The sequence below is a fragment of the Lemur catta genome, chromosome 21 (genome assembly GCF_020740605.2).
Source record: "Lemur catta isolate mLemCat1 chromosome 21, mLemCat1.pri, whole genome shotgun sequence".
Taxonomy (NCBI): domain Eukaryota; kingdom Metazoa; phylum Chordata; class Mammalia; order Primates; family Lemuridae; genus Lemur; species Lemur catta.
This window is the reverse complement of record NC_059148.1, coordinates 27,960,808-27,987,677: the sequence shown is the minus strand read 5'-3', so window position 1 is coordinate 27,987,677 and position 26,870 is coordinate 27,960,808. Positions and strand designations below refer to the sequence as shown.

General features: G+C 47.9%; 2 protein-coding genes across 5 annotated transcripts in view; one reads left to right on the top strand and one right to left on the bottom strand.

Annotated features, from left to right (window-relative positions):
• Nucleotides 1–13,765, top strand: part of RILPL1 (Rab interacting lysosomal protein like 1) — a 29,383-nt gene extending 15,618 nt beyond the window's left edge. Inside the window, exons 5-8 of one of the 3 annotated variants that reach the window (XM_045534975.1) lie at nucleotides 3,169–3,341; nucleotides 4,348–4,440; nucleotides 11,220–11,243; nucleotides 12,893–13,765. In XM_045534975.1, the coding sequence (XP_045390931.1) occupies nucleotides 3,169–3,341; nucleotides 4,348–4,440; nucleotides 11,220–11,243; nucleotides 12,893–13,037 (435 nt within the window). In that variant the 3' untranslated portion in view covers nucleotides 13,038–13,765. Of the gene's footprint in view, nucleotides 1–3,168; nucleotides 3,342–4,347; nucleotides 4,441–10,833; nucleotides 10,922–11,219; nucleotides 11,244–12,892 lie in introns of all 3 variants that reach the window. The other 2 variants (XM_045534977.1, XM_045534976.1) reach the window with 2 other exon arrangements.
• A 2,536-nt stretch (nucleotides 13,766–16,301) lies between these two features.
• SNRNP35 (small nuclear ribonucleoprotein U11/U12 subunit 35) lies at nucleotides 16,302–19,904 on the bottom strand. 2 transcript variants are annotated; one of them, XM_045534972.1, is made up of 2 exons: nucleotides 19,787–19,904; nucleotides 16,302–17,156 (listed from the first exon to the last, which is right to left on the bottom strand). In XM_045534972.1, the coding sequence occupies exon 2, from the start codon at nucleotides 17,151–17,153 to the stop codon at nucleotides 16,413–16,415; it is 741 nt and encodes a 246-aa protein (XP_045390928.1). In that variant the 5' UTR covers nucleotides 17,154–17,156; nucleotides 19,787–19,904; the 3' UTR covers nucleotides 16,302–16,412. The 2 variants fall into 2 exon arrangements, with proteins under 2 accessions (XP_045390928.1, XP_045390930.1); XM_045534974.1 differs by lacking the exon at nucleotides 19,787–19,904 and adding an exon at nucleotides 19,248–19,436.
• Nucleotides 19,905–26,870: the final 6,966 nt, after the last annotated feature.

The window sequence follows — 26,870 nt, the reverse complement described above, 5'->3', positions numbered from 1 at the left end:
CTGCTGATGGGACCCGACTGCTATCTCGGGACAAGCCTTCTTGGTCCCTCTCGGTCTGAACAGGCCAATCCTGGGCTGTCCATGGCACTGCAGCCGCTGCCTGGAGGCCTCCAGATTGGCCCGGGCTGTCCTTGCACTCGCAGGCAAGTTCCAGAGGTCAGGATTTTGCACACCTGGCTGGGAATCCCGCAGGGTCTAAGGGAATCAGGTCCCTTCTCCAGATGGAAAGAACTCAGGTTCCCAGGAAGCCCTGCAGTGTCTTGGGCAAGTGAAACCTTTCGGGGGTGAGCAGGGAACTGCTGCGGCTTTGAAAGTGTGTGTTCATAGAAATCCCCAGGTGTCTGGGTGGGAAGAGCCTTTGGAAATACGACTGGGTCCCTGAGGGCTAGATGGGGAAGTGAAGGCCCAGAGGGGAGCAGGTGGCTCCCCCAAAGGCCTCTTGGGAGGCGGGGGTTTAGGGGCTCCTTTGAAGGACTTTGCCCCGCCCCAAGGTGTGAGGACCCCTGTCCGATGGCCCCTCCCAGAGACACGGAGAGGTAAGTCCTTTGCCTGCTGTGAAAGGCAGGACCTGAATTGTCGGGAAGGAGGGGCAGGAGGGAGTGTGTGAGCCTGAGGTTTGGGTCCACAGCAGGGGCGGCTGCTGCCTACAGGGGTCCATGCAGGGAAGGGAAAGGCGGTGGGGGTGGGTAGCCACAGAAGGCACGTGGAAAAGGGAGCCGCTGCTACTTGGCATCCGCCCAATGTTGACATGGGGGAATGTGGGCCCAGGGTGGCCTGATCTGCCAATAGAGTTTTAGGACACAGTGAGGACCAAAGTGTGGGGGTGAGGGTGCTGGTGTGGTCTGAGGACCTAGTTTGCAACCTCTGGTCTATATGACTGATGCTCAGACTTCCTGGTGAGCTCCTACACATTCATCAAGACCCCATACACAGAGACCACACCTCAGCAACATCTCCCTTGATTCTCTCCAGTTAGAGTTGATGTCCCTGCACCTCTTTGATTATGTGACCTTGTAAACGTCTATTTATGTATATCTTCTCTTCATCCTCATCTGTTTGATTCTGTTCCGAGGACCAAGCTCAGCAACCAACAGGGCACAAAGTTAATGCTCAATAAATGCTGCATAAATATTAGACGCCCAAGGTCGCTTCTTGGTGAACCTGGGCAGGGGAAGAGAAGGAACTGCATTATTGCATGCCTGCTGTTTATCAGTCACTTGCTGTGTGTGGTCTTGGGTACAGAACACCCAGTACGTAGCTGTGGGGTGGTTCGGGGAGTGCCCATGGAGGCTCTGCAGAGAAAGCCGGACACTGAAGATGTCCCCCAAGGACACAGCCCACCTGCAGCTGTGGCATCAGCAGACGCTGAGAATACTTTCTTGGGAAATTAAATCCTCCAACATTTCCTCCGGAGTTCTTAGGTGGGAAGAGGCCCCACTCAGCTGCCCAAGCGGCTCCTGGGGGTGGTGGGTGGCGGTGTCAGTTTCTGGCTGCCTCGAGGCCCCCTCCCCTGCTGCTGCTATGGCTCAGCTGACGGGGCAGGGTCACAGGGCTCCCCCCACTCAGGCCTGCCTTGTGCTACTCTGTCACCTGATCTGCCACATGGGTGGTATCTCCTTTCAAGTGTCTTTTCCCAGAACAGCCCGTCCTAGACTCTCCCAGGATGTGAAGCATCTCGGCTCTGCCTCCTGGAGTCCTTTGGCCTCCTCGCCTTGTGGCACCATCCACACTGGCATTAGTCCCCTTCTCCCTGTGCCACTGTGAGCTTTTTCTTGGGGGCCTGGGGTGGGGATTCTATTTCCATCTCCCGTTCGCCTGGTCTGGAGCTTTTCCACTGCTGGCCTAACCTCTGTCCGCCCTGGGCGATCACAGGACATTGTGGCTCAGAGGTGTCGGGGACATTGCACTATCTCGAGAGTATGGGCCACCTGTAGATTTGGCCAGCTGAGTTGGAAGCAGCTTGCAAAGACATCCTTGCTATCCAAAAAATGGGAAATAAATGTTGCCAAGAATGTAGAGAAATTGGAACCCTCCTGCATTGCTGGTGGGAACGTAAAATAGTGCAGCCACTGTGGAAAACAGTTTGACAACTCCTCAAAAAGTTAAACATAGAATTACCATACGACCCAGCAATTCCACTCCTAGGTGTGTATCCAAAAGAATTGAAAACAGGTGTCGGAACAAATACGGTTCTTGGCATCGCCATTCGCAATAGCCAAAAGGTAGAAACAACCCCAATGGCCACCGAGTGAAGAATGGATAAAGAAAATGTGCTGTGTCCGTACAATGGAATAGTATTCAGCCATGAAAAGGAATGAAATACTGATTTGTGCTACCACATGAGTGAACCTCGAAAACATCCCTTTTGAGATGAAAAAGTTCTAGAACTAGATAAGAGGAGGTGGTTGCACAACATTGTGAACGTACTAAATGCCACGGAACTGCATGCTTTAAAAAGTGAAATGTTATGTGTATTTCACCACCATTTTTTTTAAAAGGCTCCCTTGCCATGGAAGGTGGGAGGATGGGTATAGATGTGACGTGGGGCAGGTCACTTAGCATGATGCTGGGGTCCACCAGTGTCACCTTCATTGAGGAGAAATGCCCAAGTGCACCCCCACCAGGCTTCCACCGAACTCGAGTCAAGAAGCCCAGAGCCACCGAGGGGCAGAGGCTCACCAGAAGGCCCGTAACAGATGGGAGAACGTGTATGGCTTAGTGTCACATGAAAAGGGAATCAAGAATTGCACGCAGGCTGTGACTCCAGCCAGTCTGGCCAGATTAGCAATGGTCTTAGTAAGAACACGAGAGGAGAACCTGGGAGGGGAAAGCAGGCAGATTTATGAGGGTGGTGGTATTCGATGTTTCTTCTCTTTGGCTGCCTTTTAACGTTGGTAACAAAACCCTGCGGCGGGTGGCGGGTGGGGAGGTGCCCAGACCGGGTCCGGCTATTGAGAAGGCGAACAATGAACAGGTGGCCGCGGGCTTCCACCTCCAGAGGGAAAGTGTACAGAACGTGAGCAGAGGCCGCCCGCGAGTGCTTAAAATAGCCCCCTCAGCCGGCTGCTCACACCCCAGGAGGTGGGAAATTCGGGCTCCATCGGGATACAGAGTGGGCGCCGCTGATGGCTGCCAGGAATTCATTAGCGGCATCTCTGCCTCCTCCAGATGGAGCCAGCTGGAGAGGAGTGTGTCTCAGACGCGGAGAAGGTGGCCATGGATCTCAAGGACCCCAACCGCCCCCGGTTCACCCTCCAGGAGCTGCGGGATGTGCTGCACGAGAGGAACGAGCTCAAGTCCAAGGTGTTCTTGTTGCAGGAGGAGCTGGCCTACTATAAGAGGTAAGTGTCCCTGGGATGGCCAGAGCTGGCTCCTCACTGAGTTTTTGTACAGTTACCTCCTGAAAAACAAGCATTTCCTCTGTGCCCTTTCTGGGTACCCTCTGTGGCCTACAGCCCTGAGCTCACAATCTCTTTCTGAAATGCCCAGAGGCGTTTTATGAATCAGAACTTTTCAGCCATTAGGAGGAATATGACACGTTGACACGTACCGTGTAAGCTGGAAGGACAGATGCACCAGATGTGGTCCCCACTCCAGAGAAGATAAGAGATGCACAGAAAGTACAATACCACCCATTTTTATTGGAACCCACTTGTGTGCCTGGCACAGGAGAAAGGTTTATGGGGCTGAGCTCAGTGGTTCACACCTGGAATCCCAGCACTTTGGGAGGCTGAGGTGGGAGGATCACTTGGGGCTAGGAGTTAGAGACCAGCCTGGGCAACATAGCAAGACCCCATCTCTACAAAAAATAAAATAATTAGCTGGGCATGGTGGTACGCGCCTGTGGTCCCAGCTACTTAGGAAGCTGAGGCAGGAGGATCGCTTGAGCCCAGGAGTTCAAGGCTGCAGTGAGCTACGATCACACTACTGCACTCCAGGCCCTCTCTCTAAAAAAAGAAAAGAAAAAGAAAAAAAAGTTACTGACTGTGCACTGGATGTTCAAAGATGGGAGAGATCACTTCTGGCTTGGAGATGGGGTAGAAATCAGGAAGGCTTCCTGGAGGAGGTAGCAACTGAACTGGGCTTTCCTGAAAAGAGGGTAGTATTTAGGTATGAGACATGTTGAGGGGTGGGTGGCATATTCTGGATAGAAGAAACCACAGAGGAGTAGAGATAAGGAAGCATTTTTAAGGACAGGAAACAGGGAGTGGTTCTATTTGGCTGTACTCTTCAGAATAAACTGAAAATAGAGACATGGGTCCCCATCAGACAGTACTCTTCTGGAATGTTCTAGTTCTCATGGAATGTTTTGACTTTTTAAATCTCATGCCTCTTATCTCCTTCCAGTGAAGAAATGGAAGAGGAAAATCGGATACCCCAGCCTCCACCCATTGCACACCCGAGAATGTCCCCCCAGCCAGAGTCTGGCATCAAGCGACTGTGAGTGATGCGCTTCGGCGTGCTGGGCTGCTCCTCACGCGGCTGACCTGGCGGTTCACTTGTCCTCTGACTTCTCCTCCTAGGCACCTGCTCCCAGAGCCAGGCTTGTCACTAACCATGTCCTACTGAGACGTGCTTAACCCTGGGGCACATGTGTCCTGGCCCCGGACTTTGAGTTCATCTCCCTACCCGAATGCTGAGTTCCTCCCGGGGGTGTCTGGGCAGAGAGGTGTGGGCAGGTGGGGGTGGGGGAGAGGCGGGGGCCTGTGGCTGGTGCTGAGGAGCGTGCTTGGGTATGTCAGGTGGGGCAGGGTGTGTCTCTAGGCTTTGAAGACAGCACATGAGGCTGGGCAGGTGGGGGGGGTTGTGCATCTTAAGGGCTTAGAACCCCAACTCTGAGATGCCTGGAATGGCCCTGGGTCCACCTCATCTGTGCATTCTCTCAGGATTCATCCATTTGGCCTTCTGTCTCTCCATTAAGTACTGACTGGTGCCTAGTACATGCGGTCAGGCCCTGGTTGCTGCAGGGGACACACAAAAAGAACAACCTAGTCCTTGCCCTCAAGTAGACTTGAAACCCCTTTGGTGGTTCTTGGCATCAGCAGATGCCTTTGAGATTCTGATGAAGGTTCGTAGACCCTCTCCCTGGACAAAAAAAAAAAAAAATTGCAAAATTTATGTACAATTTCAGGAGGTTCATAGACCCCTGAAGCCCTTCAGATAAAGGATTAAAATCTCTGGTCTAAATTAGCTGGGCATGGTGGCACGTGCCTATAGTCCCAGCTACTTGGGAGGCTGAGGCAGGAGGATCGCTTGAGCCCAGGAGTTTGAGGTTGCTGTGAGCTAGGCTGACACCACAGCACTCTACTCAGGGCAACAGTGAGACTCTGTCTCAAAAAAAAAAACCAAAAAACCTCTGGTCTAGTTAGATGGCCAGTATCTACTAAGAACCCACTATGTGTTGGGTACTGTGCCCACAGATTGTCTCGTTGAATCCTCACTATAGTGTTTTGAGCTGGAGGCACTGTCATCCCATTTTATAAAAAAACTGAGGCACCTGTCTAGGGTCATATAGCTAATAAGAGGCAGAGCCATGGTTCAAACCCAGGCAACCTGGCCCCAGAGCCCACATTTTGAACTCTGTGCAGGGTGGTCTTGTGCCTACAGTGTTAGAGCCCTGTGATCTCCCTTGTGAGGGTCTTCCTGGCTCTGAGCCTTCCGGTTCTACCCAAGGCCTGTTACGAAAGAGACCTCGGTTCTTTCCCTTGAAACCCAGCAGAAGCTCCATGAAAGCAGGGGCACAGGTTGGAAAGCCAGGAGTATTGTGTGCCCCAACCTTTAAAATCCAGTTATGTTTGGAAATTCTTAGCTGGTTCTTGCCCTGTGAGTTAACGCAATGCAGAATGTGTGTAGGTGTAACTGCTGGGCCCTCTCCTCTCAGAAAACGGTGCCCTATTCAAATTCTGGGCCCTGGTGGCCGCGGGAATGGATGACAGCTTCCCAGAGTGTGTGGGTCGATGCGTGACTCCCCTCCAAGCCTCTTGCCAGCTTTATTCGAGTTGCTTATTAGCTTGCCCCCAGATCCCTGCCGGACCTGGCAGGGAGCATGGTCCCCAGTTCTGGTTAAAGATAAATACTTCCTAGGGATGAAGTGGAACCAGAAAAGCTTCCTCTGGGTCCCAACACCATTTTGACCATTTGCAATTGAAACTCAACTCAAATAACTTAAAAAGAATTTGGCTAAGTAACCAAAACTTCCAGGCTGGGCAAGGTGGTGCACACCTGTAATCCCAGCACTCTGGGAGGCCAAGGCAAGAGGATCACTTGAGGCCAGGAGTTCGAGACCAAAAATTCCCAGGTTGCTCCAGCTTTGGGTCTCAGCTGGGTCCAGGCCGTTTCCTCCACCCGACGTAGTTTTCCTCCCTGTGGGCTCCATCCTCGGGCACACTGCCCACACTGAGAATGGCAGAGTGCAGCCCTCAGCTCAGGTCCTGTTTCCTTCCTTCCGTCTGGGTCTCCAGGTCAGGTTCCCTATTCCTGAGAGTTCCACAAAAGTCACAGAACCGAGTCCCGTTGGCTCTCACTGGGTCATGTGACCATTCCTAAACCAATCATAGGGCAGCACATTGATGTCCAAGTCTGTTTCCTTCTCACCCTTGAAGCTTAGAGTAGTTTCAACTTCATCTAGTTCATGGGGACTGGAATTAGGGGAAAGACAGGTCCCCAAGCAGGATCAGAGCACTAGACAGACAGAAATATGGGATAGCCATGGTAGCCTCATGGTGGGGGTGAGGAAGCTCTTCAGTTTTGATCCTGTGCAGAACTTGGTACCCAGGAAAACTCTCATCCTTGGCTAGGGTTTCTCATCAGCTGCCTGGGAAGGAACGAAATTGGCTTTGCCGAAACTCTGACCCACCCGCCAGCCCACCCCTGCATGAGGGTGAGCAGGGTCCAGCCTATGTGCTTCCGCAGCTGCAGCTCCCAGGTCTTTAAGAATCAGACTTTCTAGCACCTTCAGTTCAAGCGTGCCCAATTTACAGAGCCTCCGGCACCCACAGTCATATGTAATTCTAAAAATTCCTTCCAAAGCTAGGTTCTTCTCACTGTAATTTTCTCCTCCAGCCCCCTTTTTCTAAACAGATAATGAAGAGTTAGCTTTTGCAAATCTCATACTGGGTGAAGTCCAGAGGGAAGTTCTCAGAAGTAGCCAACAAATCTTTCCACTAGTTCTTCTATCCACACCTCAGTAGGCTGTGGTGTCCACCCTTCTTTCCCAGACTGTTCCAGAAAAGACCCTGGGGCCCCATTTTCAGAGCTTTTTCCCGCTTTAGGTTAGTTTCTGGTTGCTCAGCAAGACCTGGGGCTCTGAGCCTGGCAGGGAAGCAGCTGGGATCAGGGAGCCCGAGAGAGTGAGAGAGAGAGACAGACAGACAGACAGACAGGAGAGAGAGCGAGACCAGGACCTCCCATCCACGGGTGCAGGCGGCCAGGCCCGGGGCAGCCCGGCCTTCTCAGGGATGTAACTGAGAGAGCAAAGTGGCACAAAAGGCTTTTGACCAGCACGGGCAGGACACTGGTTGCCTTTGTCCACCTCGACTGCTGACTGGGAGCTGCATCCATGCGGCCTGCGAGCCCAGAGGCTGGGAGGAGCCTGGGCAGGGACAGACCTTCCCTGGCCGGGGCAGGGTAAGGAGGTGACAGTTCTTCAGATGGTTCTTAGCCCTTCCCCCTTTCCTTCCTTCACTCCTCTCACACCCGTCTAGGTCTCTGGTCTCTGCTGCGCTGCAGTCTGTTTAGTGCAGCTCACGGCCACTTTCTAGCTCAGCGCCATGGCCTGGACCAGTTTCTCCCCTCCCCCTCGTGCTGCAGCAATAAGTAACCACCAAGGAGGCCTGAAGGGGCTTCACCAGCGTAGAGCACTTAAACCAAGGTGTCTGCCACCCTGTCAGAGACCCGGGGCTAGGACAATTATCCCCATTCCTCAGATGAGGAAACTGAGGCCTGGAGAAGCCCACTGACTTTTTTTCTAATTTAAAAATTTTCTTTTCTTTTCATCTCTTTTCTTTTTTCTATTTTTTTTTTCGTTTTTTTTCCATTTTGTTTTTTGATTTTTTTTTGTTTATATTGTTTATTTTCTCTTGGTTTTTTATTTATAATTTCTTATTGGTTGTTTTTAATTTTTTTACTTTTTTGAGACAAGGGCTCACTCTGTCACCCAGGCTGGAGTGCAGTGGTGTAGTCATAGCTCACTGCACCCCCAAACTCCTGGGCTCAAGCGATCCTCCTGCCTCAGCCTCCCAGGTAGCTGGGACTATAGGTGCATGCTACCATACCTGGCTAATTTTTCAATTTTTTTTTAAAGTTGGGTCTTACTATGTTGCCCAGGCTGGTCTCGAACTCCTGGGCTCAAGGGATCCTCTCACCTTGGCTAACCCCCCACCCCCATCCCTGCTTCTTCATTACACTCCCTGCGGCCCCAGCTGTGGGCTGACTGCCCGGCCCCTTATCTCTCCAACACACCATGAGTCAGAGTCGTCAGACTCCACATTTCTGGGCTGAACTCGACAAGGGAACCAGAAACCCCTGCTGCCAGTGGAAACAGTGTGCCCAGAAGATGTTCCAAGAATAGCTTGTGATTGAGCAGCTGCTGGCCCGAGAGGACGGGCTGGCACTGCCTGGGAAGGTCACGAGGGAGTGCGGAGTGAGCTCAGCCTTGTTTCCAGCGAATGCCAGGCACCAGCGCCCCCCTTCGTGTGGGCCCCGTCACTCAGTCATGGTTCCACAGACAGTCACAGTTGCTTTCTGCAGGCCGGGGGCAAGGGGCTGATCAGAGACAGGAATGCAGGCGGCAGGTACAGAGGGAGGGCCGGGGACACAACAGGTCAGAACTGGCCTTGAAAACTGGAAAGGTTGGCTTTGGAGTAGGCAGCCACACAGGTGACAAGTGGTCATGGCCACCGTGCATTCTGTCCCTGTCCTCCTACCACCTCCCTCCCTCGCTTCAGCCCAGGAATAGCTTCTTCACAGCCACCCGTTACATTGCCTGAAATGCCACTGTTAGAACTTCCTTTGGTTTCAGTCCTCCAGGAATAATCCGTGGGGGGAAGATTAAAACCAGCTACAGTGTATCCACGACGTAAACTTTTGGCCAAAACAAGTGAGTCTTTTCATGGAAATGGCTGTTCCTCTAGGGTAGGCAGCTTCTGCAGGGCAGCACCTGCAACAGCAGGGGAAGGGGGCTGCCCGCTCAGCCCAGCGAGACACGCAGACAGCAACTCGGCGGGAACACTCCAGGTCTTCCTGGGCCCTGTGTCCCTCTCACCCCCGCCTCGGCCGCAAATGAAGTCCAGCATTGCCAAGTGGGCAGACATCTTTCCAGGAAAAAGATCCAGCCTGTGTCTGGGGCCACCTCCCTCGCAATGACTCCATCTTTATGAGTGCCCTGTTTGGGTGTCCTGGCAAAGGTGGGTGCAAAATGGTGTGGCTGGGAGCCCCTGGAAAGCTAACTGTGCCCACTAGCCTGGCCTCTGGGGATTGAGCCCATTCACTTAGCAAAAGGTATTCCACCTTCTCCGTGTCATCCTGAGACACCATCAGGGGTTCTGCAAAGATGCCACCTCTCAGCTACTCTGTGAAGTGCAACAAAGGTGATCCAGGGCCAGGCGCGGTGGCTCACACCTTTGGGTGGCTTAGGCAGGAGGATCTCTCGAGGCCAGGAGTTTCAGAGACCAGCCTGGGCAACATAGTGAGATGCTGTCTCAAAAAAATTAAAAACATGAGGCGGGGCACAGTGGCACGTACCTGTAATCCCAGCTACTTGGGAAGCTGAGGCTGGAGGACTGCTTGAGCCCAGGAATTCAAGGTTGCAGTGAGCTGTGATGGCACCACTGCACTCCAGCCTGAGCAACAGAGCAAGACCGTGTCTCAAAAAAGAAAAAAAGTGATCCAAACACCCAGAGAATCCCCAAACCTCATTTGAGACAATTATATCTTTTCCCAGCCAACCTTTTTTTAAAAAAAAAAATCATAGCTTTTCAAAATAAGCTCTGGTGGCTTGGTAGGAGTTTCGTCTTCATTTCCCCTGCCCAGGTGAGGCACAGTGAGCGGTCACTGTTGGCTCGGACCTGTCCAGAAGGCTGAGGAAGCGTCCTAGACGATCATGCTGGTTCTCTGCTTTAGTTCTCCCTGCGTCACACTTCATACGCTCACTCCTGGGCCTCACCTGGCCGCCTTGGGGGCATGGGGCCTGCAGCTCATGGCTAGCACGGGTGTCTCCACAGCCTCGCAAAGCATGTTTGGATTCCTTCCTTCCCACAACCACGCCTACGTTTTCAGCCCCTGAGAGCCACTCTGTCGTCCCTTGGTGGCCACCACATACTGTATCATTTTCTAGGGCTGCTGTAGTAAAGTCCCCCAGTCGGGGGTCCTTAGACAACAGAATGCACCATCTCACTGTTCTGGAGGCCAGAAGTCTGAGATCAAGGTGCCAGCAGGGTCACCTCCTTCTGAGGCTGTGAGGGCAGATCTGTCCCAGGCCCCTCTTTCCCGGTGGCAGGCTGGCAGGCTTTGGTGTTCCTTGGCCTGCAAAGCATCACACTGTTATCTGCCTCCATCTTCACGTGACTTCCCCCCATGTGCATGTCTCTGTCCAAATCTCCCCCTTTTATAAGGACACCAGGCATGTTGGCTTAGGACTCACCCTACTCCAGTGTAACCTCATCTTAAATAGTTACACCTGTAAGGACCCATATGACTTTGGAGGCAAGGGACACAATTCACCCCACAACATATGCTACAAGCGAACCCCTCAGCTGCCTCTGTCTATGGACTGCTTCTTTTTCATGCCTCCCCTGTTTTTATCTTCTCTGTGTCTATCTGTACTTTCTGAACCAGGATCTTTACAGCCATAATGCCCATGGTAGCCGCTGGACTGATAATAGATGACCCCACCCTGCAGCCTGTCCGACAACTTGTTTCCCTTGTAGGCACTGTGTGTGTGTGTTTGTGTGTGTGTGTGTGTTTCAGGTTTTGTTTGGGTTGTGCCTTTGGAATGTCTGCTACGGCTGCTGCTGGGGCTGGCCTGTCTCCTCTGGCCACTTTAGCTGCATGGCCGTCACCTGCGTGTCCCCATGTGAAGTGGGTGTCAGGTGTGATTTTCAAACATGCCACTCATTGCGCTCAGTCTGCACAAGCAACACCTCGGAATTCTCGGCTCTGTCACCGATAATTCTTTTTGTCTCTTCTGTTTCTGTTCTAAAACCACCTTGCCCATGATCCAGTAAAGAAGGTCCTTTAAGTGACGGGTCAGTAATCAACGCCCACTGCGGTCCCCGAGTGATACTAACACCGTGTTTTTCGTCTTCACGCCGGAGCTTTCTAAACTGCTTTGTTTTGCCAAGCCCTTGGCCATTTGTTCTGGTTAAAGAAAGAAAATCACAGGAGGGGACCGGTGTCTCGATGCTCTCTGGGGGCGAAGTGCTGAGTGGCTTTCCTGCTTACCTGAGTCAGGCAGAGGTGACGCGTAACGGTGATGTGTTGCTGCCGTATTTCTGGCCGGCTAATTGCCCCAGTTACCCTACGCAAAGAGCTCACAAATAACCCAGTGTGACAATCGTGCCTTCATTCGCCAGGACACGTGTGCTATAGAGAAAAGACACCTCAGTTGCTAGGGAGAATTTCAGCAGGTAAACCTGGCTTGCTTTGGCCTGATGATGAAAGAACACTTTATTCCTGGTAGGCGGCGACTGTAGGATCCAGTAACCCAGGAGAGTAAAACCATTTTCACCCAGAAGTGATTCAGACTAAACTCTGTGGGCCACAGCACTAAACGATGCTAACAGGCGAACGGACAGGGAACCAAAAATAGTTTATGTGAAGCTTTGATTTCTCGGTGGCTTCACTCCTATTCTTGTGCCCCAGGAAACATAGTGATTATGTTATATCTCTTACCAAGTTCAGAGCCAAAATTCCAAGAGTAAGAAGAACTTGGTGACAATAGAAGGAATCTTATTAAAGCCTGGTAGTACTGAAGGACAGATGGCAGCTTAGAAAGAGATTTTGGGAAATCCTCAGGTGGGCCAACTTCAAGTTCACCAGCCAGGGTCCTAGTCTAAGTTTACGTGATCTCAAAGTAGACCTTGTTTTAAAGAGGCCGCTTCGCAAGCTTGTGACTTCTGCCTTTATCTTATAGGCATCTGGCAGTTCTTTCGGAGCAATACACGAGTCACAGCTGTTTTAAAAAGACCTCCTGGGCTAATTAGCTGTTGCTCTGTAGCTAGTTACGGCGATACATTCCCAAGGCTTTCACCATTAAATCCATTACTGAAAGTCCAAATTGATTGCTTCCTAGATTCATTTGCATATTATATTCACAATGTTTATCGAATCAGAGAACCATGTGTACTGCGATTTACTTATTTTTTAATTGTCTTATTTTACTTAAATGCTTACTTTAGCCTCCTCCTAAGCAGTAAATGTCCATGAAATCTGGGCCATGGTTTCCTGACTGACATTAAATAAATACATAACTATTTAAATTGGAAATACTCAACTGCTTACATCAGAACCATCTTACGTTCCACATGGCTCTCAGTATCCCTTTCTCTGCATCATTAGGGTAATTAAAGAAACCCAGGCTTTGTTTCCAGGAGCTTCTTATTTCCACTGGTAATGGGAAGGACCCCCGTAGCGGCTAAGGCAGAAGACACCTCACACATCACCTAAGTGCATGCCTGCCCACACTGTGTGACCTCCAAGGTGCCGTGACCAAATGACATGCAGAGTCCCCCGCTTTTTCCTTAGAATAACTTTGACCCTCACCCCCAAAACTTCTTTCACACCTTGGTTTGCTCCCTCCCAAGTTTGCTGCTGTATGTCCCTGGCATTGCAAAAAACGCGAAGTGCACAGCAATGGGTTGGCTCTCATACCTGTTTCTGCTTTCCCTTCCAAAAGGTTTAGCTTCTTCTCCCGAGATAAGAGGCGCGTGACCAACACACAGAGAAACGTGCACATCCAGGAGTCCTTTGGACAGTGGGCCAACACCCACCGGGATGATGGCTACACAGAGCAAGGACAGGAAGCCCTGCAGCACCTGTGACCTTGGTCCCCACCCTCCGACCTGGACTGTCTACCGCCAGCACCTGCAGCTGAGCCTGCAGCCCAAGGGCCGCTGCCCCACACCTCTCGGTGCAGATGCACCCTCAAAACTGACCCCTCAAACTAACTGTCTGCTTTGAGGACGGATGTTGAAAAACTGATGCCAAACTCTAAAGAAATGTTTATTTATACCTAGGGTCATCACCGTTTATAATAGATGACTCAGATCCCTTAGGATATATATTTAATAATCCCATGAACTGAGGCCAGACTTTTGCATTAACTTCAGTTAAGACAAGCTTCTTCAAGCCAAATACATCACTTGCCACTGTAAATTGCTATTTGACTTGCTTTGTATAAAATTCTACGTGTAGAGGTTTTATTATCACATTTGACATACTTCAGTGGAAGGCAAGGAAAGGGTAGCTTTTCATTAGTTATGTTCATGAAATTGTGATGACAGTAGCATATTATATAGAATGTATCGATTGGACAGGCAGGGCCTCTGAAGTCACAGGATGAGCTGCTGGCCCAACTCAGACACAAAGCAACAGAAAATGTGGGTGACAGTCCTCCCACCCAGAGAATGGAGACAACTTTGCAAGAACCCTCGGTTTGTTCTGGATAATGCCTAGAGCATGTAGCAATGTTCAAGGCAGCGTGCCTTGGAATCTGCTGTGACTTATGCAGTACTAACCAAACAAAGTTGCTAAGGATGAGACACTGCAACATTTCTTGTGTGCTTTTTTTTTTTTCCTTTTATCATTCACTATGTCAAACCCTTAGTCCCCTTCAAAGAAGGCAAATATCCCAAAGCAGATTGGTTACGGGGTATGAGAGCCTCGGTGATGCAGGATGGCGGGTGGGGGAGACTGAGCAGAGTGAGGGTGCTACATAGGAAGATGGATTGGGGACCACACATCTGGCAGACTCACAGGGCTGCAGTCGCAGAGAGCCAGATGCCCTGACTGCAATTGGTGAGTTGGAGACTTGCCCGCATAACACTTTCTCTCCACCTGAGGAGCACCCAGGGTGCAGGGCTCAGTGCTCACAGATTGAGAGAGGTGGCACCTCCTAACAGCACTCAAGTATGTCTGACGGGTAGGGACACATTCTGCACAATCTGCCACAGTTTGCTAAGAAACCGTCAGGAGGATTTTCAGAATCTAGAACAGACTGTTTCCAGATTGCTGAAAAAAATGACCAGACAGATAACATTGTTGCTTTATCTTAGTGGTTCTCAAACCTGACTGCCCATTAGAAGTATTAGAATTTATTCTCAAAGAATCTAGAAGCAGGTATACTGAGGAATCCTCCCACCACTGCCACTTGTAGTTGCCCTTCCAAGAGGTAACCACTGTTGCCAGGTTCTTGGGTATCTTTCCTGAAAGTTTATACATGCCAATTACATTAAACCCACACACACGTGTACACATACACGTGTGTGTATAACTATTTTTTACATAAATGGCAGCATAATCTATACATGAAACAGTGGTTCTCCCCCAGGGGTGACTGCGCCCCCAGGTGACATTTGGCAATATGTGTAGACATTTTTCATTGTCCAACTAGAGGGGAAGAGGGAGCCTACTGTCATCCACTGGGTAAAGACCAAGGATAGCGTTAAACATCCTACAATGCCCAGTCCCCACAACCAAGAGTGAGCTCCACAACCAGCCCCAAATGTCAACAGTGCTCAGGCTAAGGAACTCTGGTCTATCGTACAGATGTGTAATTTACTAATGTCCATCCAGGCCCCACTGATGAACGGGTAGCTTCCTTCCAAATCCCTTACCCTCAAAAACCGTTACACACTTTCACACACATGTGGTCATCTACAGAATAAAGGAGAAGTGGAATTGCTAGGTCAAAGGGTACATGCCTTGGTCATGTTGATGGCTACTGCCAAAGTCCCTGCCATAAGAGCTGCACCATTTTTTTTCTCCTAAAGTTACCAGAGCCCATATAACACTAAGCCCAAATGTACAGAGTTGGGATCTGAGCATGTGTTTTTAAAATCCATCCACGCTCTGAGCTCACTATGTAAATACTGAAGTGGATTTGCTTTTTCTCCTGATATCTTACAACAATGCTTCCCTGATACAGGGCAGTCTTGTTTAGCTAAAGAACCTACCAACTCTGACCCACGACACACTTCTAGGAAGAACTCTGTAAATGAAATGTGAGTGAAATCAGAAAGGTGTTATTCCTGCAAAGGCTGTTTTCTGAGACTTGGGAGATACTAAAATTCTGTACTGGAAATGTGCAAAGGGCATATTTTTCCAGAACTGTTCTAACAGCTGACAGTACTTTTAAGATACACAGCAGGTTGGTTCAGTTCCGTAAGTAACACCATCAGAGACTCATCATTGTATGTAAAAACCTAGCTGTGTGAGTCTTGACTAGGTTTATTTATTCTGCATGAAACATCGTGAATGTTAAGAACACTGAACTGTCAAAGATACAACCATTGATAAGAAAAGCTAAATGTTACTTTTTTGAACAGTATGGTACTTATTCAAAGTCCTCAGAAGTTAAGGTCCCTGGATCAAGCCCTCGAGCAAACCAGAGGCCAGATAAGCAGGAAGGAAAAGCAAAATGAGTCTGTCAGATGCAACCACAGTCTCCTCAGATTCTCACCACTCCTCATTCCTCATTTTCATTTCACTCCCACTTCTGTTTAGCTGTGTCTGTTCAAAGGGCTGGACAACTACCACAGATCACAGCCCTGCAACTCTGGTTTTTAATTTTAAATGCCAGCCAGAAAAAGAAAAAAAAGAGTCAGCATTTCTAGCAAGAGCGGAGTTAACGTTTGTTCAGAGTAGCTGGTGGCCGCCAGGATGTGCAGGCTGGCCTCTGGGATTCAGTCTCTGCACATTCTCCTTGGATTCACTTTTCTATCCCATTTTTATCTCAATTCAGCAAACCCTTGGGCTATGGATATGAAGACCCACAAAATACAACTTACTCAGATTAGGATCCCCCCAGGCGTCACAGATTAGTGATTAGGTCACCTCCTCTTTTTGCCACACATTCACAATGATCATTTCTAACAGGGGAGGAAATTAAATTCTCTACTGCCAGGTTGAATGAGAGTGGTGGCTCCTTACATATGCCTCTCTGTACAGACAGGTATCAGCAACTACAGAATTGTTTCTTGATCCTATTAAACACGTCCTTAGAACTATGTGATGAAGACGATAAATTCATAACATCAGCCCGAACCAGGTTCTAGAATGGAAAGAAAACTGTTCCAAACCCCATTATCATCAGTAAGTTTTATTCAACCATTAGACTTGCGCTGCTTATACAGGCAAGCACCCGACACTTTTACTTACGCTGTATCTTCACTTAGGGGTCTGCTGTTTTGGGGCCCCTACTTGCTTCTATCCCTCTTCTCCCTCCCCTTGATCCTGTCTTCTCTGAAGTCCCTCTCTCTGTCCCAGTCATTTTCGTGCCACACCCTCGTGGGCTCTCTCTCTTGCCACCTCTTCTCCCGGCCCCTGTCGTGGTCTCGATCTCTCGTCCTTGAGTCCCAGTGTCTTTCTCGGGATCTAGACCGATCCCTTCTTTCCCTTTTTCCCTCCCTATAAAGGTCATTTTTAACAACTGGCAAATTAATAGGTTTTCGAAAAGGCCGATCCCGCCCCCCAAATCTCAGTTGCCCAGATTCCTTTTTCCCCCCGAGACCGCCTCCAAGTCGCCGAGGGATCCACCCTTTGAGAGTCCTTTCCAGTTCATAGTCCACAAATATCTCATGCTGGTCAATGACCAGGCCGTCTGCATCTCGGTAGGCTTTGATCACGGCACGCTCCTCCTTGTACTCTATGAAGGCATAGCCCTTGGAAAACCCGGTGACCAAGTCCCTCACCAGCCGAAGCCGCCGGATGTCACCATAGCGGGAAAAGACTTCCTTTAATTTGTCCTCTTTGGTTTGCAAGTTTAGTCTTGCCACAAACAAGGTGAGAAGGGGGTCTCCTGTGACGCCTTTGTTGGGGATGTATCGTGCCAGCATCGCCCGCCAGACCGCACGATCGTGTGGGTCTTCATCCGTGCCGTCGATGCTGCCAGCTTTGAGCGGATCATACTCCTTGGCAATGGGCACCCAGTCGTTCATGTTCTAAGAATGATAACAGCAAGCGTGTATGGAATACATGTATATCCACTCACAGATACTCATGTATCCATATGAGCCACTCATCAAACACTCAACAAGCCCATGAAGTAGATACCATTGTGCACCCTTCTTGAAGACAAGGAAGGGAGGGGATACCCACAGATGCGAAGGCCTCCCAGGTAGTAGGTGGGGGAGACGGTAGCAAAGCCAGGCAGTTGGGCTCCAGAGATGCCCCGACCCGCTCCTCCAAACACCCTCTCAGGAGGCTGAGGGCAGCGTGCTTGGATTTCATCCATATGTGTAGCATCTGGCTTAGCCACATAGGGCGATTACCAGCTACCCTATAACATGGCACCACACATCGAAGCCGGGTTTGCCTTTCACAGACTTTACACAGGAAAACCAGCCTAGGAACTGCTGCGGAAAATGGCCTTTTTAAAAACTCTACCACCAAGAATTTCAAACATACACCAACACAGAGAACTGTACAGTGACCCTCCATGAACTCCTCACCTGGCTCAACGAGACCAGCACACACGTGGGCAGAATAATCTGCCCCCAGATTATTCTGAAACAAATTCTAGATATTACATCATTCATCTATAAATTTTTCAGCAAGCACCACTAAAACATAACGACTTTTAAAAAACAAAACTATAAGTGAAAATGGTGATTTGAATGCAGCGCTTTGCAATAAACAGATAGTAAAGCTAAGACTACAGTGAACCAGCTGTAGGCTCTTTGGTTCAAAATGAATGTGGGATTTCTTCTCAGCTCCCTAGCTGATAATCCAGTCTGCCTCAGAGTGTAAGAATTTACTGCGATAGTAATTTTCAGCCAGCAAGCACATTGCAGTTGTCATTCCCTCTGATGCATGGTAATTAATTCATGTGAATCTTTGCTGGAATAGTAAGGTAAGCACACTGCAGTTGTCATTCATGCTGATACATGATAATTAATTCATGTGAATCTTTCCTGGGATAATAAAGTGCTTGCTAACATTTCAGACCCAGTAATGCCTATGTGACCTACTCTGTAAAACTTTAGAGGAATGCTGAAATATGTTACTTAAAAACCAGAGCTCTGTGAAAATATATGGTAGTTCTCATTTCTAACAGCAGCTTTCCATACATTTATTAAAATGATATCTGGGCCGGGTGTGGTGGCTCACGCCTATAATTCCAGCACTTTAGGAGGCTGAAGTGGGAGGATCACTGGAGCCCAGGAAAGGCTTCAGCCTGGGCAAAAGAGCAAAATGCTGTTTCCAAAAAAAAAAAGGATCTTTCCTTTTTTTGTTCTTCTGTTGATGGGTTATGTAGGAACATAGGAGGAGTGATTACTTAGGGGTGTACCGTGGATTTTTTTTACCCCAGTGAAAAAGTCAAACATCTGCAGAGTAAAATACAAAGTCAATGGCATTGTGCTCAAACCTCTCATTCTCAGCCTCTCACCATTTCCCATCCCACCTATAGTTAAACTACCCAGCATTGCTCCTCATTCCTCGAATGGTGCCCTAGTTCCCCAGCTCCATGACTTTCCCGAGGTAATATCCTCTGCTGGGAATATTCTCTTCCTTTCTGCTTCCCATGTCTACACTTGTGGAAACACTATTAGTCCTTCCAAGTCCAGCTTCAAACCCCTCCCCCATGAAGCAAATTCGTCTCTTCCACCCCGTTCAAAGCCTTAAGACTTCCTCAAACTAAAATAGAAGCGAATTACAAAAGGGATAAGCTTGGATTTTGTTATCTCTCTCACCCGCCTGCAATACGAACAGCGGATTTCACTGCTTCTCATTAATCTTTCTAGGTGTACTTCCTCCCTTGAAGCATTATGTTATGATTTCCTACAACCACCTCACTGGATTTTTACTCTCTCATTTTTTCATAAACGGGGGACGAGATTTGAGAGATGAATGGCCGGGGTGGAGGTGGGTAGGGCAATAACCCCTAAAGGACGGTCTGGAGGTCCTGGGCTCAAGCGAGCCTGCGCCGGACCCTCCCGGCGGCCGGGCCTGCAGAGCCGCGCCACCGCACCCAAGTCCTTCCACCTGGGCCAAACTTACATCAGTTAAATTTTGAGCTTTGGTATTCTCACCTGTAAAAATGTAGCTACACTTAACGATGTTTTTATGAAGATGAGATAATTTGGTGGCTATAACAGTGCTTTGTAATTATAAATTATTAACAAATAAAAGTTGTCTGGCTTTTTTTTTTTTAAACTATCCCCTTACTGGGTCTCCGGGAGAGCCGCTCCCCGCGCCGTCCGCCCAGCGGGAAACGAAACCGAAGGCGGCACCCGCAGGCAGGCCCAGCCACCGCCGAGCATGCGCAGTGCGCCTCGGAAGCAAAAAGCGTCTCTCGAAAAACCTCTACTCCCAATCCACCCTTCAGGTTGTCCGCCAACCATCCGGGCTGGCGCCCCCGGCCCCTCACTTTCTCGGGAGACGCCGGAAGGAAAGGGCCGCCGTTTTAACCCAGCGCTCGTCCACGCTCCCCTCACACAACTCCCAAGTCTTCCTCTCTGCCAGGTTTCAACATGGCGGCCCACAGAAGCGCGGACGCAACGTCCAGGCCGAATTCCCTCTTCCTTCTCTCCGGCGTCGGCCCCGCTCCCTCCAAGCCACGTCCACTCACCTCAGCAAAGCTCGAGCTCTCCTTCCCGCGGAGACAGGCGCCGGGCTCCACGCAAGGCGACGGCAGATTCCTCCGCCAGCCTCGGCCGCGCCGGACCTTTACATTGGTAGCAACAGATTCGCGCCGGACCTTCACATCGGTAGCAACAGATTCGCCACAGACGCTGGTTTCCTTTTTGCTTTTAAAAAAATTTAATCGCGTGCATTGAGCATTGAAGGCGTTAACTTCTCCAAAGAGAATGAGCTTTCGTTTTCCCTTTGATATTTTTTTACACGAAGAGAAATACTGCAAAACAATTGAGTTTAAATACTGTCGAATGTGCAGTTAGTCTGGGAGCTACGGTTTCTTCCTCATAAAATGCGGTTCCCATGAAGTTTTGTACATTTTCTCAGAGTTTTCCTAACTCCTGGATTTAATAAATTCGCTTTCCACACAAGTAAAACAGTTTTTTTTTTTCCCAAAGTGAGCTTCAGGCCACTGAAGTTAGAATATTCTGAGAGCTTGTTAAAAATAGCATTTTTCTGGGCCCCGCCATGAATCTATGAACTCAGAATCTCTAGAAATTTGAATTTTTTGCAAGACCCCAGATGATTTCTTTTCTTTTCTTTTTTCTTTTCTTTCTTTTTTTTTTTTTTTTTTGCGACAGAGTCTCACTCTGTTGCCCAGGCTAGAGTGCCGTGGTGTCAGCCTAGCTCACAGCAACCTCAAACTCCCGGGCTCAAGCAATCCTCCTGCCTCAGCCTCCCAAGTAGCTGGGACTACAGGCATGCGCCACCATGCCCGGCTAATTTTTTTATATATATATATATATATATTTTTTTTTTTTTTTAGTTGGCCAGATAATTTCTTTCTATTTTTTTAGTAGAGACTGGGGTCCCGCTCTTGCTGAGGCTGGTCTCAAACTCCTGACCTCCAGCGATCCACCCGCCTCAGCTTCCCAGAGTGCTAGGATTACAGGCGTGAGCCACCGCGCCCAGCCAAGACCCCCATCTCTAAAAAAATTTTTTTTAATTAAAAAAAATAGCCATTGTGGCTAGTGGCTACCACATTGGACAACGCAGATACAGAACACTTCCATCATTGTAGAAAGTTCAGTCAGACAGCACTGGGGTAGGACACTAACTACTATTCCGTGGAAAAAGAGCATGAGCCACATTTGTCATTGACATTGTTGTTGTTGTTTTTCTTTTCTTGAAACAAGGTCTTGCTATGTGGCCCAGGCTGGACTCTTATCTGGGCTCAAGCCATCCTCCCATCTCAGCCTCCTCAGTAGCTGGAACAGATGCTTCATTGTAAATTTCACAGTAACCACATTTAAAAAGTAAAAAGATACTCACCAAAAAAAAAGTGAAAAGAAACATGTGAAACTAATTTCAACAAAGTGTTTTATTTAGCCCAATATATCCAAAGCGTCACTTCAAGGTGTAATCAGTAGAAACATTATTAGCGAGATAGTTTACATTCTCTTTTTGGTGTTCAGTCTAAGAAATCCAGCATGTGTTTTCATACTTAATAGTTCATCTCAATTAGGACTAGCCACATGGTAGTGGCTACTGCATTAGCGCAGGTCTAGAAGGTTATATCAAACTGTTAACAGTTGTTAGACAGAGTTGACAGCAGGGTAACCACAAGGTCCTAGAGGGCCGAGGGGTTGGCAAAAATGACAGAGATGTTGGCCCAGCTGACCCAGTGGATAGAGAAAAGCGAGTCGTCTTGAAGCAGGACAGGCAGTTTATAGCCAATGGACTCTGGTAGACTGACGGAGATTGGCTGACACCCTGGAAAAGCCGAAACCAAAGAGCCTTTTGTTTTCTCTTTTTTCCTGTCTACACTCTGTCCTCACGTCCACTGCATTTCTGCTACGGTCTGTGGCTGATGACCTCAACATGAATTTTGACTGTTAAATGTTTTTGTTTGGGGAAGTAACTTTTGTTTGGAGGATGTTCTCCCATACGAGAATTGGGGCCTAGACTGTAAGCTCTTGCAGCCATCACATTTGGTCCTGGGCTTTGGTTGTTATTTCTAAATTTTGAGGTGCTTTGCTCTTTCTTGTGTGACCAGATAGCTCGTGGAACTCTGGGTCTGTGTGTGACACACGAGACTCAGAGTTGGACTACAGCTCCGGAGGTGCTGAAGGAGCCGGGTTGATTCTAGAAGACAACCCCATGCAGCAGCTGCTGAAGAAAGGACCAGACTTCAACTGGAAACATGGAAGGGGCTGCTCTGGCGAGGCCTGGTGAATCCAGAGAAGGGATGGAGGACAGTACTGTCTATATTTGGGGACTTTAATTTCTGTGTGAGCTGAGCACCGTGGCTCATGCCTGTAATCCTAGCACTCAGGGAGGCCAAGGCGGGAGGACCGCTTGTGCTCAGGAGTTCGAGACCAGCCTGAGCAAGAGCAAGACCCCCGTGTTAAAAAATAAAAATAATAATAAAATAATTTCTGTGTGACACCTAAGAAGGAGAGATATATTTTGTTCAAAATTTAAATTCCATGTGGTACACTATCTGAAAAAATATATATATACCTACTTAATAACATTTGAAATGTTTTATTTACAGTGAGTATATATTCGTGTGTTTCTTGTGTTAGTTGGGTCCTCCAGTAAGCAGAGGGTTTGGCCAAGCTAGGAGTGCAAGATTAGGGTGAGGGAGTTAGTGGAGGTTTATGGCCTGCGAGTCACCGAGAAGGAAGAAACAGATTGGGCAGAGAAAGGCTTTGGATGCAGGGCTGGCATCGCTGAATGGAAAGAGGGAAGAAAGCAGCTCAGGAAGCGAGGACCTCGGACCGCAGCACAGACCTGACCAACCCAGGAGGTTGCTCTAGAAAAGACTGCTGTTGTCAGAATTGTCCCCTTCTCTTCTGATGGCTGTGCAAAAAAAAAAAAAAGAAAGAAAGAAAGAAAAAAAAAGAATTGTCTCTTGTTGGGCAGAAATGCCCAGGTCCCAGTATCCCCCCGTGCTCAGCCACGGAGTGAGGGCTGCCTGGGGGAAGGGCGTCCTCAGCAGACTGGAAGGTGCTGTGGCCAGAGGCTGCCAGTGAACTGCACTGCCCACACTGACCGCCAAGTTCTTTCTTTCTTTTTTGTTTTGTTTTGTTTTTTTGTTTTTAATTATGGTAAAAAAAAACCACCCTAACATAAAATTATAATCTTAATCATTTCTAAATGTACAGTTCAGTAGTGTTGTGTATTTACATTGTTGTGCAACCAATCTCCAGAACTCTTTGATGTTGCAAAACCAAAACCCTGTCCCATTAAACAACTCCCCAGTCTCCCTCCCCCCAGCCCCTGGCACCCACCATGCTACTTTATGTTACTATGAATTTGACTGTTCTAGGGACCTCATATAAGTGGATTCGTAGAGGTACAGTATTTGTCTTTTTGTGACCAGCTCCTTTTACTCAGCATAATATCCTCGGGGTTCACACATGTTGTAGCATATGTCAGAATTTCCTTCCTTTATTTTTTTTGAGACAGAGTCTTGCTTTGTTGCCCAGGCTACAGTGCTATGGCATCATCATAGTAACCATCCATCATTGTAACCTTGAATTCCTGGGCTCAAGCAATCCTCCTGCCTCACCCACCTGAGTAATTGGGACTACAGGTGCACCACTATGCCCAGCTAATTTTTTTTTTTTTTTAACAGATGGAGTCTTTCTGTGTCACCTAGGCTAGAACCTGGGCTCTTGGGCTTAAGTGATCCTCCTGTCTCAGCCTCCCAAAGTACTAGGATTACAAGTGTGAGCCACCACATCCAGCCAGAATTTCCTTCCTTTTTAAGGCTGAATAATGTTCTATTGTATAGATATGCCACATTTTCCATTCACCCATTGATGGACACTTGGGTTACTTCCATCTCTTGGCTATTGTGAATAATGCTGCTATGAACATGGGGAGCAAATATCTCTTTGAGATCCTCTTTTCAATTCTTTTAGGTATATACTCAGAAGTAGAATTGCTGGATCATACAGTAATTCTATTTTTAATTTTTTGAGGACCCTCCATACTGTTTTCCAGAGCAGCTTCACCATTTTCTATTCCCATCAGGAGAGCACAAGGGTTCCTTTCCTCCATGTCCTCACCAACATTTCTTTTCTTTTTTCTTCTCTTTGTTTCTTTCAATAATAGCCATCCTCATTGTGGTTTTGATTTGCATTTCTGTAATTAATGATGTTGAACATCTTACCATATGGTTGTTGGTCCGATGAAGGGTGATTCAAAACGTGCATTTCCAGGACTGCTAGGTCTGCATATAATTAAATATTTATTACAAAGCATTTTTACAACCCAAGCAGATCTAAAGGGCAGCGGGGAGACAAGATATTTCTATAGACATTTCACACTAACAGAATCTCAAAGCAAACATTTAGCATTCCCTGCCAGGCCCTGAGCTCAGCTCACTGCATTCTCTCAGTGGTTCTGTAAGGGGGGTGCTGCGTTCAGGTGGTGGAGCCAGGGCCGACTCCATAATCTCCTTAAATGCCCTCCCACCCACCACTTTGAATAAACATATCACCGAAGTTTTTTAAAAAATGTTCTCTTCTGCAAACACACACTCAGAACAGGGCTCTGGGCACCACCCTTCTTGCAACTAGATTCTTTCCCTTAAATTTCTTGGGACGAAACCATTGACCCAAGATTACAGGCCTTTAAACCAGACTGGGAAATCTCCAAATTCCTTGGGGTATCCGTGCATGATTTAAGGGTAACAAGACTTGAAAATAATGTAGAGAACAGGGAGGAAGCCATACAGAGTGTACCACTGGAGAAATAAATGGCACCACGATATTCAGAAGGCCACAAGACTTACTGTGCTTGATACGCCAAACAGGCCAACGGAAATGTCCTATTTGTGGACATTCGCCCCCAAACATTTCCATTTTCATTTTTAATGTGTGACCCACCCACTTACTTGTTTTTTTTTCCACTTCACTTTTTCCTTTGTTTAACCATGAGTAGGGCATGACCGTATTTCGTGCCACCTTTTGCAGTCATTCTTTGGCTTCTACTCAAAGGCGGGGGGTGGGGTGGGGTGGGGAGGGCCGCTGCATACTGACTGCTGCACGCCTGTTTTAAATCTCAGGGGAAGAGGCTTTGAAATTATTTTTATAACTTTGTATGATGATGTATCACTGGTACTTTTCTTAAGGCTTTATTTTGGTGATAGAAATAGTTTATAGGCTGGGCACGGTGGCTCAGGCCTGTAATCCTAGCACTCTGAGAGGCCGAGGTGGGAGGATCCCTTGAGCCCAGGACTTTGAGGTTGCAGTGAGCTATGATCATGCCACTGCACTCTTGCCCAGGCAACAGAGCATGACCCTGTCTTCAAAAGAAAAAAACAAATAGCATCTAGCATATCATAAGCATCAATGGGTGTTGGCTACTATTATAAAGTGTTAATAAACTTAGATTCCTCGTAGAATTTGACAATCTGTTGCTAGGGAATCATGGCCTTTCTCTCTGCATTGGAAAATTATGAAAACAATTATGAGTTATAGCAGAGGTTCTTACAGTGTGGTTTCAGGACCAGCAGCACAAACATCACATCACCTGGGAACTTTTTAGAAATGCAAATTCTTGGACCCACTGAATCAGAAACTGTGAGGGTGGGCCTCCGTAATCTGTGTTTTAACCACCCCTCTAGCTGCAGTGAGCTATGATCACCACTGCACTCCAGCCTGGGCCACAGATGGAGACCGTTTCTCAAAAACAAAACAAAACAAAACAAAACAAGGCCTCTAGGTAATTCTGATGCATGCTCAATTTGAAAACAAGTAATTTCTCTTCAAGAAAGTGGATTCTAGAGCCAGACCACAAGTGTTCAAATCTTGGCTATGCCACTTGCAAGCTGTGTGATATTAGACAAGCAAATTATCCCCCACTCCAGGGCTCAGTTTTCCCAACTGTAAAATGGGGATAAAGATAGAATGCACTTCCGAGGATTGTTGTAAAGTGTTTAAAACGGCATCTGGCACATAGCGAGTGCTCAGTAAATATTGGTTATTGTTATTATAAACTCTTTTTTTTTCCCCCTTGAGACAAAGTCTCACTCTGTTGCCCTGGCTCAAACTCCTGGGCTCAAGCTATCCTCCTGCCTCAGCCTCCCCAGTGACTGGGACTACAGGAACGTCCCACTATGCCCAGCTAGTTTTTTCTATTTTTAGTAGAGACAGGGGACTTGCTCTTGCTCTTGCTCAGGCTGGTCTCGAACTCCTGGCCTCAAGTGATCTTCCTGCCCCAGCCTCCAAGAGCACTAGGATTACAAGCGTGAGCCACCATGCCCGGCCTGTTTTTAATTTTGATAGGGTCCAAAATATGTATTTTTTTTGTTTTTGCCTGTGTTTTTGCTATCATATCTAAAAAATATTGCCAAATCCAATGTCATGAAGCTTTTCTCATGTTTTCTCCAAAGAGTTTTATAGTTTTGGGTCTTAAGTTTAGGTCTTTGATCCATTTTGAGTTAATTTTTGTACATGGTATAAGGAGAGGGTCCAACTTCATTCTTTTGTATGTGAATATCTAATTTTCCCAACACCATTCGTTGAAAACCCTGCCCCTTCCCCATTGAATGGCCTTGGCACCCTTATTGAAAACCATTTGACCATATATGCAGGAGTTTGTCTCTGAGCTCTGTATTCTATTTTTTTTTTCATTCCCTTTCAGAGCTGAATAATATTCCATTGTATGGACATTCCATGTTTTATTTATGGTAATCATAATATTTTACCTCAGTATTTCATCCCTTGATGTTGTCACTTCTGTGATCTGTGGACTATTGAACTGTTGCCCAGGAACTTCGTTTTGACTATTAAACATCGACCCCTCAGAAAATAGTATCTGTTTTGTTTGTTTGCATTGCTTTTTATTTGTTTAATGCTTATAGATTCTCCACTGAGATTCTAGAACCTCAGCAAGGGGAAAATCGGGTCCATTGATCCCAAAGAAAGCTGCCAGTCCCTGGGAAACACAAGCTTCATTGCTGCACTTGCTGCCTACAACTGTTAAAACCTCTAATCAAACCTAAAATAACTCAAGTCTCCTAGGCCATACTGCTAATATTCTCAGCAATACCGATCCTGAGT